At 53.5% G+C, this 12,110-nt stretch overlaps 1 protein-coding gene across 7 annotated transcripts in view; it reads right to left on the bottom strand.

The window, feature by feature from the left end:
- CEP295 (centrosomal protein 295) overlaps positions 1-12,110 on the bottom strand; it is a 39,410-nt gene that overhangs the window by 19,161 nt on the left and 8,139 nt on the right. For all 7 annotated transcript variants that reach the window (XM_054692951.1, XM_054692952.1, XM_037504738.2 and 4 more), the window contains exons 3-12: positions 11,245-11,445; positions 9,765-9,889; positions 9,019-9,112; positions 7,127-7,222; positions 5,950-6,090; positions 3,932-4,115; positions 3,529-3,696; positions 1,368-1,583; positions 750-845; positions 527-627 (exon numbers count right to left, since the gene is read on the bottom strand). In XM_054692951.1, coding sequence (XP_054548926.1) covers positions 527-627; positions 750-845; positions 1,368-1,583; positions 3,529-3,696; positions 3,932-4,115; positions 5,950-6,090; positions 7,127-7,222; positions 9,019-9,112; positions 9,765-9,889; positions 11,245-11,445 — 1,422 coding nt within the window. The remainder of the gene's footprint in view (positions 1-526; positions 628-749; positions 846-1,367; positions 1,584-3,528; positions 3,697-3,931; positions 4,116-5,949; positions 6,091-7,126; positions 7,223-9,018; positions 9,113-9,764; positions 9,890-11,244; positions 11,446-12,110) is intronic.

Here is a 12,110-nt window from a genome sequence, read left to right as displayed (position 1 = left end):
AGCGCGCGGACACTGGCCGGTACGGCGTCGGCCTGGAGACCCTGCCCAGCCTTGCCCAGCGGCGTCGGCCTTGCCCTCCCAGCTGTGCTTTCATCAACGCTGTGACTACGACCCTCTGGCTTCGGAACAACTGGCCTCTTTCAAGGTCATCTGCGTTTAAAAAAAAATCTTGTATTAAGGTAGCCGGGGCCCAGAGGATGGCTGGAGTTAACGTTTTTCTTTGGAAATACGATTTTTCAAAACGCTCTTGGGACAATAAAGCCTGGCTGAGCGCCTGACACGATGAGACCTGCTTGTTCGAAGCTGGTCAGCGAGCGGTGGCTGCGGGGAGGCGACGCTCCGAAACTGAGCTGAGTCTTTGAAGTGTCGGCCTTTACCAAAGCCGAGCCCCCAGGCGGACAGCACGAGCCCGACGGCGCCGCGGGACAAGGCGGGGGAAGGACACGACAGCCAGGCGCTGAGGCGCATCTCCCGGGCCAAGCGGCGAGGCAAGCAAGAGGCCTGTGAAAACGGACGCTGCGATTACCTGTTTCTGTCTCGCTGCCAATCTGATCCTGGCCGCTGCTTCTTGCGGGTGCAGCAGGACTGAACTCTGGGCGCCAGCGGAGACAGGCTGCGTCGCGCTCGCTAAGAGAATTTCCCAAACACACACTTGAACCACGAGGCACACCGCCGCCACCCGGTGCCCGGACGCAGCACTACTGGGCGAAGATGCACACATCCGGCAGGGGAGTGTGGGCGGGGAATACCTGGGTCCCTTCCAGCGTCTGTGTGGCACGGAGGCTGCCTGCCGGCGTCACTGGTGAGCGGCCCCGAGTCGACCGTCAGCGCGTCGCTCTCTGTGGCTGTAAGAGACCCACGTGAGCGCCTGCCGGGCAGCGTCCTGACGCCGCGCACTTGAGTGATGGGGGAGGGAGCGATACTGGGGGGTCGGGGGGTGCCAGACTTAGCAGGGGTGTGCAGGTCTGGTGAAGCACAGAAGCCGTGGGGTGTCAGTGAGTAGAACGGGGAGCCGGGGAAGGGTTGCGCCCTCAGGAAAGACAGGGCTCGGGAGGAGCCACGACCAGGCGGGCAGAGTGACGACGGGAGGGGCCCGGCGGAGGGGCTCGAGGGCAGGAGTGCAGGACGGGGATGAGAGGGTCGGGAGGACTCAGGATGGGCTCTGGCGTCAGGGGAGGACGTCACCGCTGCGATGGAGAGGCGGGGACTGGGGAAAGGCAGGTGGGGCTGCAGGAGTCAGCCTGGGAAGCCTGCGATGCGACTGGGTGCGCGGACCCCGAGTGGACGCCAGGCAGCGCCGCGGCTGGGGGGCCACCAAGGACCCCGTGCCCATAAGGAGCAGCATCGCGGCCGCACGGGGGAGGCACCTGGCTCGGAGGACGACGGTTCCCCTCGGCTGGCGGTGCGTCCCGACTCCGCCATGGGTGCGTCGCGCTCGGGCTCCCCGGCGGCCGTGACCGTGTCGCTCTCCTCCTCCGGCGCAGAGGGGAGCGTCCAGAGGGACTTTTGGCTTCGAATCTTATTTAATAATTTTTTAAAAAGAATTTTTGAGCAGACTTGGTGGTTCTTCACTGTCAAGGGAACTAGAAGAAAAACAGAGAGTCTCGGCGCCGCCCGCGGGCAGGTGGGCGTCTGTCTTCGTGCTTGGTCACCACGGGCACCAGCTCGGGCAAAAGCACAGCCTGATTTTTCTTAACTTTGCCATGTTATGCTTATAGGACTCTGTTTGACGCCAATCGCAATTTTTTCACCAAAATGTTTTCTTTAACGTAAATAAAGGCACCAAAATTCAAGCGCTTTTCCTCAGCAAACGTGCCGCACAGACGTCAAGAAGGGAAACCCACCCGGGAGGGGCCAGTTCTGCCGACTGAGCACAGGGTCAGTCCTCCCGTGCAGACAGGGAGAGGGGCAAGTGAACTATGTGCAGAGACTCTGGACCTCAGACAAGGGCCCCAAATCCGGCCTATGCTAACTAAGCAGGCTACAGAGGAAAAGCTCACCAGTCAGAACTTCACATTTTTGCACATCAGTGCTGCCAAATCATTTCCGGTAAAGAAATGGGAACATTTCTCCAACCTATCTTTCCTAAGCTGATACCTTCAATTAAATAAATCTTTGGGGGGGGCCGCCCCAAAAGGCGCAGGCAGTTGAGCTCAGTGCTGTGAAGCTGTCCACAGCCTCTGCAGCGCCGGTTCAATCCCAGCTGGCCAGCGAGGGTCCCACATGGTGAGCAAACCTCTCCTGTCTTGCCCGCTGCTCCCCTCAACAGTGTGTTTCGTCAGTCTGCCTGTTCTGTTCCCCGCTCTGTCTCTGGTAAGTCCTCTCATCCTCCCACGCATCTGGCCTGTACCCCAGTTCTTACATAAATAAATCTTTAAACAAAAAATCTTTGGGGCCTCCCTATTGGCCTTGGGTTGAGTCTCAGCACTGTCACCATTGTGACCTGAGCTCAGTTCCCGGCCACGGAGCGACCCACATGGTGCACAGACCTCTCCTATCTCCCCGCTGCTCCCCTCAGTCGTGTGTTTCAGTGGATCCGCCTGTTCTGTTCCCCGCTCTGTCTCTGGGGAGTCCTCACCCCCCGCATCTCTGGCCTGCACCCCAGTTCTTATATGAGTAACTAAATAAGTCTTAAAACAACAAAACACCTTGGTTGTTTCATCAAAACTCCTTCCACTAGGCTGAGGGCTCAGCACTGAAACCCAGCCCCATGCCAGCAGCGCCCTAAGGTACAGAAGCAGGTGCACGGCTCTCGGATGTGAGGAGCCAGCCAGCCAGCTCGAGCGGCAGTGGCAGCTGGTCTGCCTGCCTCTCACCAGAACTGTGAGCCCTGCGGGTGGCGCCCGAGGCCCACCACGGCAAGGTGAGCGTGTGGAACACTGCCACGGAGGCCCCTCCCTGCACCCCCAATGAACAGCCCCTAAAGACAGCCGCGATTCCACCCTCAACACCAGATTCTCCTCGCCGGGTCTCGTCTTATGTCCACAGTTACGGGCTGACGTGCCGGCATTCCTCCGCCGCTTCTCTGACTCTCCACAGTCTGCAAATCACTCATCTTTTAAAGTAACCGCCAATAATTAAAACTAAAAACTAAAAAAAACAGCGGGGCTCCTGGCTATTTTAGGAAATCAAGACACCCAGCAACACGCAAGTCCACACTGGGGGGCACTGGCCTCCCAGGGCGCAGCACAGGAGCGTGGGCCAGCGCTGACCCCCAGCTGGACAGGCCGTGGCGCAGCAGGACCAGGAGGCGGTTGCTCCTCAGACACTGGGCTTCAGTGTCTGCATGAGCAGGAGCACTCGGCGACAGATGCTGACCTTCACAGTGACCTCCGGGCGCACTTCCTGCCGAGAAAAGCCCCTGCCCACCTATCCTCCTGAAGGGGCCTTTGGCGGTGGAACCTGGTAACACGGCTTCCTCCTGGCATCACCCCTGCAGTGCCAGTCACTGGGAGTGAGACCCGACCCGCCGCCAGCGAGCGGCCCTCCGGGCTATGAACCCCATACTGCATGCAGCCACGTCGTTACCGTCTGTCTCCTGGGAGCTCGTCGACTCTGTGTGCACTGCCGGGAGGGTTTCCGTCTCCGCCCCGTGCTCCTGCTCCACGGACAGGTCCAGCTCCTCATCCTGGACCTGGCTGGCCAGTGTGGGCAGAGGCTCCGGCTCCAGGTGCAAGATCAGGTTTCCTTCCACCTCTTGAGAAAGAATCACAGAGACGGTCCGTGAGGATCATATCGGCCGCTGAAGCCAGTGGCTGCCGGACGTGGACGCGGACCCAGCCCCTGGGAGGCATCGCAGCTTCCATGTCTGGAGCACCAGGGCCTCTTTCAAACCGAGAACTCATTTCAAAATAAAAACTGCTCCATCAAGACAGACATCTCCCCACAGCACGCGGCAAAGCCGCGCTGAACGCCTGTGAGGCAGCCTTACTCCGGTCCGCGCTGTACATGTCCTCGAAGGCGAACTCCAGCTCTCGCTGCCAGTCCTCCCGTGTCTCCCCGCGCTTGTAGGGGAGCTCCGCCAGCTGCGGGGGCATCCGGGCCACCGTGCGCCTCCGCCGGGCCAGGTCCTCTTGCTGGAGCTGCTCGAGTTCTTTCATCAGTTTCTCCTGATTCTTCAAGAAGAAAGAGAATTCATCAGCGGCAGCTGGGCCACAAGCTGTGCCCCAGGGAGGGGACAGTGTGAACCGGGAGGAAGCAGGCTGGGAAGGCCTCCTCGCACGTGCTCAAACACAATCTACCGGATGCCAGACACTACGCTAGGTGCCTGGACACAATGGCCTGGAGGCCACAGCAGGTGGCCGGTGTTCGGGGAGCAGGCCCGTGAGAGGCGGCGCTAGTGCAGCCACCAGGCTCCGAGACCATCTGCAGGAACAGCTCCCCTCTCTCGGGCACACAGCCCAGCCTCCGGGAGCCACATACCCCAGGCTGGGGCACCGAGGGCCGGACGGTGCCAGGCTGCCCTCGCCCTTCCGCGTCCCCGCAGCTGCAGGGGCTTGATGTGCGCCTGCGCCTGGCTGCCCTCACCGCAGCATCTGAGAGCACAGGCACCGCCTCCTGCTGGAGCATCTAGCCCCACGCTGGAGTCGGGGACTGGAGGGCCGAGATCTCAGCCCCGGAGGCCTGAGCCACATGAAGAGGCTGAGGCAGCACACCCGTGAAGAAGCAGTGAGCACCGCTCAGAGGAGAGGAGATGGGCGTGGGGGCAGAGAAAGACGCTGTTCACCCCAACAGGGCGTGGGGCAGGCTACGGATAACCCGGGGAGGCCAGGGCCAAGCTGCTCCTGACATCATCACAAGGGGCCCACAGCAGAACGGGCCAGCCAGCAACCCCAAAGCGGCACAGTTCCAAGGACAGGGGAAGAGCCTGCACCGAGTGTGGGGAGTGGGAGGGGCACACGCACGCCAGCTCCCCTAGGTAAAGCGTAACGCATTGTGTCACCTGGGGGGTGAATTACTTTTTGTCTGAAAAAGACTCAAATTATCAACGGCTCATTTCCTGTATACCGAGATCCAGATGGTCTCATGCCCTCACAGCTCCGAGCATGCCAGGCCGAGCTTCCGGCTCCCCAAGGCTGGGCTCTCTCCCACCCGCTGGCATCCCCACGAGCTCACCAGGTCCAGGCACGCTCCTAAGGGTTTTACCAAGCGACATGACCCTTACAAAACACGGTGAGCAGAGCTGGGGGCGGGCAGGTGGCCGACTGAGAGCGGACATGAGGGCGGGGTAGAGCTCCGGAGACAGCCTCCCGCTGCACGCGGCCGGTCCACAGAGGACCGTGCTCCGCCTCCAGATGCTTCCATTGCTCTTCTGCAGGTTTCATTTTCAAATGAGGAAAGTCACCGCTAATAATCCAGTTTGTTATTTTACTCATAATTCACTACTAGTTTATAAAAACTAAACATTTAAAGGAAAGGGTCAAGATTCAGTTCCAACACACGAAAGAGCTTTCATCAGGTGACCTCTGACTCCTGCGGGAAACTTAAACACTGTCTTCAGACGAAGACATCCAAACGCGCTAGTCAAGTCAAGGACATGAAACCAGCCTTCTAAGATGAACCATCGCTACGCAGCGTCTCAGTAAACACTCAACACTGAGCCAGGCAGAAGGGGCCACGTGCCAGGTCTGGCCACGCAGGGGCGGCTCTGTGCGGCTGCCTTTCAGCTGGGTCTAGGGAGGACCATGCCCCACCTCTAAGCACATGGCTGTTTTCTGCATCCTAAAATTTGCATTTGCACAAATGTAATTCACATGAATAAATCAAAAAGTGATTAGGCGTCTGCCTTCTCAGATTATTTCTGGGCCAACTAAAATTTTAAGCTTTCAACAAATTCATCATCAGCAAAAATTTTACAATACCAAGTGGGAAGTGCTTTACCCACCTTGAACTTGAAATGGGAGTAAAACAGTCGGAAAACTCTCCAGCACAGCCAGAGCCCCTCCTTACCTGGGCCAGGTGGATCCTCTGCAGTGCTCGGGAGCCTCGTGCTTGCGCCTTTTCACAGCGCTCCGCCCGCTCCTGCACGGCTTGCTTTTGTAGGTCGTCCAGTCTTCTAGATTCTTCCTCAGCAGCCAAATGGGGATCTGGCTGGCAGTCAGTCGTGACAGTTTAGACAATTTTATAGAAGTGTGAAGCAAATCAAAACCTTTAAAACCACGTTTTCCTGCCTATATAAAATTTATACTATGTGCACATGACTGTAGCAGCACATTACAAGTTCAGGTTATTCGTGTAAAACTTTACAAGTTCATCATTTCAAACCAGGTTGTGCCATACTCACCCAACACTTTCCCTCCATTACTTCTCAATGAAAAGCCACTAAAGCAACCAGGATGGAAGGTAAACTCCCACAGGCTGACAGCCAGGACGCCGCAGATATCGAAGGTCATGTCAGCCACACAGGAAGGACTGAGGTTTGGCCCCCAGTTCTCAGCCATCTCTGCATGGCTTCAGCCACAGGGAGACCAAATAACCAAAACACCTACTTAAAATATCTGGCTCCCTAGAACGTGTGCCTAACCAACAACTACATGATGCACAGTCACCACCTCACTGACACCACAGTAACGCCAGACGAGGGGGAGGGCCACAGACCTGAATTTACTATAATATTTGAACCACCCACAACCCCTTGCAAATAAAGGTAAACATTCCAAATGTAACTTTACATAAAAATCTTACATATTTTACGTGTTTAAATTCTGTTACTCAGGGGAAACACTAAATGACGACAACGAAAGTTTACATATACATGAATTAAATTTTTTATAACTGACATAGTGAGGTAAGGAGACAGTATTGAGAGTGTGCTGACTAAACAAGTTTATGTAATGTACTATATCCCTTTAAAGGCCAATAAACGTCTATGCAAATCTAAATAATGTGAGACAAAATGACCAAGGTTAGACTAAATCGAAATTACAACCTGCAAAATTAATATATTGATGTGCATAACATTAAATAACACGTAGGAAGAAGAACATTTCATCCCATTTAGGCCGTGAGGTTTAACATTGTCCTCCCTCACGCCAATCTGGATACGTGGGCACAGCACACGCAGAAGCGGGCAACAGCTCTGTGAACTGAATGGAGAAGGGGGGCTGAAGAACGGTCAGTCAGTCACCTGCTTTGTGTCCATTTCTCTGTTCACGAAAGTGTGAAGGTGATGGTAAGTGGTGCTACTAGTTTTCACTGAAGGAATTCGGTTTACGTCAATGTTCTGAAAAATGGAACACAGAAAACAGATAATTCGGCTAAAAGCATTTTCATTTAAAGCTGGACTTTAACAAGCAAAAAACCCCTCACCTTCATATTTTTATCAATGTTTATAATGTGACCTCACTCTTTTATTCACATAGGATTATGTATCTTTCCATTAAACTGGACTTTAGATTACAATCTTGGTCATACTGAGGCAAGAATACTGAACAGGTGACGCTGAATCACTGACAGCGTCCCCCAAGGCCCACGGCGCAGGCCTCTCCTGTGCCGCATCATTTGGCTCCGCGGTTCACGCCCACCGGACAGAGCAAGTCTCTTGAACAGACGCAAGCCGGGGAGCAAGAGCAGAAGGCGCACAGATACCCACCCAGGGACAAAGTATCAGCTCCCAGATCACACGGAGACTGTGAGGAAAAACACGTCCTCGATGAAGGAGCGCTTGCAAGCCCATCGTAAACACACACGATAAACATAGACGATGAACCGCTAGTCCAGTCCCTTCAAAAAATCTGAATTTAAAAAGCTGGCCCGAGTCAGCAGAAATGAGTTCTACACCAACAGACCAAGAGACAAAGCAGCGGGTCAACACACGAGCCTCAGCCGGATTCTGGTCTTAAAAAAGGAAAGACGTGCCGTGAGGTGATTTAGGGACGATGAAAGATCTTGAACGATGACCATGCAATAAGCAGGAGTAGGACTTCACATCACTTTTCTTGGTGTGCTATTGTGGTCTGTGAGAGAAAGCTCTGACCCTTACTGGGAGCTGAAGTATTGCGGGTGAAACGCCACCTCCAGGACCCACATTCAAATGGATGCCCCCCCCCGCCCCCCGCCAGCACTCTCTCTTGTGAAAACAGCCACAGCAGAGTTGGGGGAAAATGCACAGCCACACGGTTACACATCATTCACACTGACACAGGTCATTTTTGCCCAGTCACCTGTACAGACAATGCTTTGTCTGCTTTAACTGTGACGGGGCTGGTTAAGAGCACTAGGAAGCAAGGGCGTGCCGGAAACCTGACTCTGTCTCACTCTCGGGGATCAAATGCTCACAGCAGATGGTGTGCCCACAAAGCAGGAGGCTGCAGACAAAGGCCTGAGGCAGAGGGCTGTGCCCAGACGGACTGCAAAGCGGAGGAAGACACCCCTGCACCTGTGTGTTTTCTCACCAGCATTTAACTTTTTAGATTAAGAGAAACTGTAATTTTAATGACCACAATAGCTGATATAAAGAGAATGATTTTTTTGGTATTAATTTCCACTTTACTTAGTAAATTGGCTTAAACAGTAATTTGCAAATCACAAAAGGAGGACTTTCATCCAATAAATAATCTACTCTCAACACTCTCGTAGTCTTGTGTGGGTTTATGAGAGCAGTTACTTTACCTGCGAGACAGTGAGTCTACAGGATAAATAATCCAGTTTCTTTGTCCAATGAATAAAGGGTATTAAAAAAAAAAGACCAAATTATTCATAGTGTTTTAAAAATCAAAAATACTGCAGCTTTCCCAACAACAAAAACATTTTTCAAGGCACTGGGGCAAACTGAACAGACGCGGCGTCAGACGACCAGGGGCGCCATCAGAGCCGCACTTGTTAAGAAGGGCCTCAAGCCACGGCCAGCCAGGGCGCGGGCACGACGGTGGCCAGGGCTGTGCCCGCGCACCCCTGTGGGCTCCTGTCTTCCTCGTGCAATTAAAAATGAAGTCTAAGCCAATGGCCCTCGACCAGAACTGGCCACTGATGGTAAAGAGTTACCGGGGCTCAGTTCCACTCAACACTCAAGCAACTTACCTCAAAAAGAGCAGGAGGCGGCGGGGGCAGACTTGCAATTCTAGCAGATCTCCCCTTCTCCACCAGCAGCGCTTCCTTTCGAGCTTTTAGATGCCTTAAAAAACAAGCGATGTCAGAAACCAAGCACTCAAGTGACAGCTGTCCCGTCCTCACGGCTAGAAATATGAGTCAAAAAGGATCTCAAGAAACGCCCCAGTCCCATGCCATGGGATCACGCGCAGTTTAGTCACAAGCATGGCTGCAGTGAGGAGGTTTAGAGAGGTCTCCCCAGAAGAGGCTCTGTGGGGGCCTGACCCAGCCAAGAGCTCATGGTCCCCACCTGACAACAGTCTAGAAGCCACCCCGGTGCTGGCAAGATGGGCCACCACAGACAGCGACCAGGACGCCTCCCTCGTTTCCACGACCTGAAGAGCACTCAGTGGCAACCCCCAGAGCCTGCTAACCGCCATCGGTGTTCTCAATCACACTGATTCTTTTCTTTCTGGTTGTTTGCGTCTGAGGTGAACGGACTCGGGCTGACCTGCGCTCTGAATGGCCGCGTAATCCTGCGGAGCACTCGCGTGGTACGTGCTCAGCCCGGCCAGCGCTCCCTCGCTGCTCTGATTTCAGACACGTCTAACAGAGGCCATGGGTGCACACGCGGCTTTTCGTCCCCGCCTGCTAGAACCTGCCCGTGTGCCCTCTACTTCCAGCCATAACAGTTTCAGGGTGGGCGGGTGGGGGAATGCGGCGAAAGTCACTATTACCAGGTTTTTTCTTTCATTAACATTTCTTTGTGATTTTTCTGCACTTTCAGGGCCTCTTTATGCCTCACTTCTGCTTTTCTTTTTCTTTCTGCGGCCCGCTGTTCCAGAACATTCAAATCAGGTTCCTAAAAACACATATGACTAAAAATGTCAAGTTGAACACCATGAAAATGCGAAATACAATCAACTGGGCAGTTCCCCACTCAGGCGGACACTGTAAAAGCTGCTCACGCGACGAGGAGAGGGCCCACCACACTGGGGCAGATACAGCTGCAGTCAGATGAGCACTGGAAGCTACACCGAGACTCAGCCAGGGACACGGGGCACGTTTGACCGCCACACTCGCTAAAGATCCTCCTGTTCCTGGCTAGCAGTGGGGCATCAGAGACTCGCCTTCCTTGGAACCAGCTCATTTTTTTCTTTTTTTAAACTTTATTTCTTTATGCATACAAGAGCTGGGGTACAGGGCAGAGGTGTGGGGGGCTGAGAGGATTCACCAGAGACAGAGTGGGGAGCAGAACAGGCAGATCTACTGAAATCCACTGCTGAGGGGAGCAGCAGGGAGACGGGAGAGGTCTGCCACGCCATGTGGGTAGCTCCCTGGCTGGGGATCGAACTCGTGCTAAAGAGGCTGCAGACAGCTTCATAGGTTTTGTCTTAACCCCTTGTGCCACCAGGGAGACCCCAGCTCATTTATTTCTATGTGACTGACTGAGGGACCACGATCGAGGGCTTTGACAACCCCAAATCACAATAAGCAAAACAAGGTCAGGGCATGGGCTCACACTGAGTTAAATTCTACTTGACCGTTGGCCCTTTTCTTTTTTTTTTTTTTTTAAAGATTTATTTATTCACGCATACAAGAACAGGGGTACAGGCCAGATGAGCGGGAGGTGAGAGGATTCACCAGAGATAGAGCAGGGCACAGAACAGGCAGACTGATTGAAAGACACTGCTGAGGGGAGCAGCGGGCGAGTCAGGAGAGGTCTGCCGCGCCCTGTGGGATTCTCGCCAGCGGGCCGGGATGGAACTGCAGAGGACAGCTTCACAGCGGAACGCTCAACCACCTGCGCCACCAAGGGAGGCCCTGTTGGCCCTTTTCAAAGTCATCAAAGAAATCTAACTACTGTCTGTGAATAAAAGCTGAGTACAATTCAAGGTGGGACATCATCTGAATTCACCCCATTAATCTGTCCAAAGTGTCTGAAAACAGCCACTGCCAGTGCAGAAGGGCCACTGCTCTACATATCCCGAGCGAGGGTCCAGGAGAGAACAAGGCCAATGTAAACATCATAAGACAACAGCTTTCATTGGACAGGACTCTTAGGGGGGAGCGCACCCAGCAGCATCCTGGAGTTATATTAAACTTACAAAAAAGGTTAAGGCTTCCCCAGACAAATTCCATACAGGAGCCCAGTAGCCATGACCGACCCTCAGCTGACACTGTTATCAGGCAGGCAGTCAAGTGGGACTCACTCACATTTTCCTTGGCTTGTTGATGGCCCTCTCCCATGTTTCTTAAACTTGCCAAGTAGAGCTTTTCTAAGTTCTTTATTTTCTGAGTTTGTGATTCTTCCCATTCTGTCTTCAGCTCCTCTGCCAGACGAGCAAAGTGCTGATTTCGCCTCTGTTTGATGTCTTCTCTTATTTGCGAAGCAATATCCCTTTCTTGTTCTCGAACCTAAAAAACAAATACTGTTAGATGAAAGAGGCTTACTTCAGCTTTTTTGAAAAGCTATCTGGAAAGAGGAAGGTTTCTGTTGGTGTATCAATTCTCTCTTGAGTATTCATATTATAGTAGCTAAGGTCTATGGAAAGCAGAAAATCCAAGTCCTGTAGAAAAGAATTAAACTCTCAAGACTACTTTTGAAGTTCCTTAACTGATGAGCTATTATCTCCTGGATCCCCACTCCTAACGGGATTGCCATTATCATGTATAACAGGGTGAGCATCAGTCTGCAAAACTTATAGCCCAGACGAGCACAGAATTCTGTCTAGAAGGCATGCTTCACGAAGACTTATCTTACGCTAAAGGACTTCTTTTTTTTTTTTTTTTTAAAGAGGCACGTATTTTATTCATTTATTTATTTATTTGTTTGTTTTTGTTTATACAAGCACTGGGTACAGTCAGAAGCACGGGAGGGTGAGAGAATTCACCAGAGCCAGAGCGGGGAGCAGAGCAGGCAGAAGGACCAAAGTACACTGCTGAGGGGAGCAGCGGGCGGCAGGAGAGGTCTGTGTGCCATGTGGGACCCTCCTCCGGTGGCCGGGGAGCAGCCAGGGATCGAACCGGCGCCACAGAGGCCGTGGGCAGCTTCGCAACCCAGCGCTCAACCGCTGCGCCAC

The sequence above is a fragment of the Talpa occidentalis genome, unplaced genomic scaffold (assembly GCF_014898055.3).
Source record: "Talpa occidentalis isolate TD23 unplaced genomic scaffold, MPIMG_talOcc4v2.1 talOcc4.12, whole genome shotgun sequence".
NCBI classification, from domain to species: Eukaryota; Metazoa; Chordata; class Mammalia; order Eulipotyphla; family Talpidae; genus Talpa; species Talpa occidentalis.
Note: the sequence above shows the minus strand (reverse complement) of the source record. Positions and strands in the feature narration are given on the sequence as shown.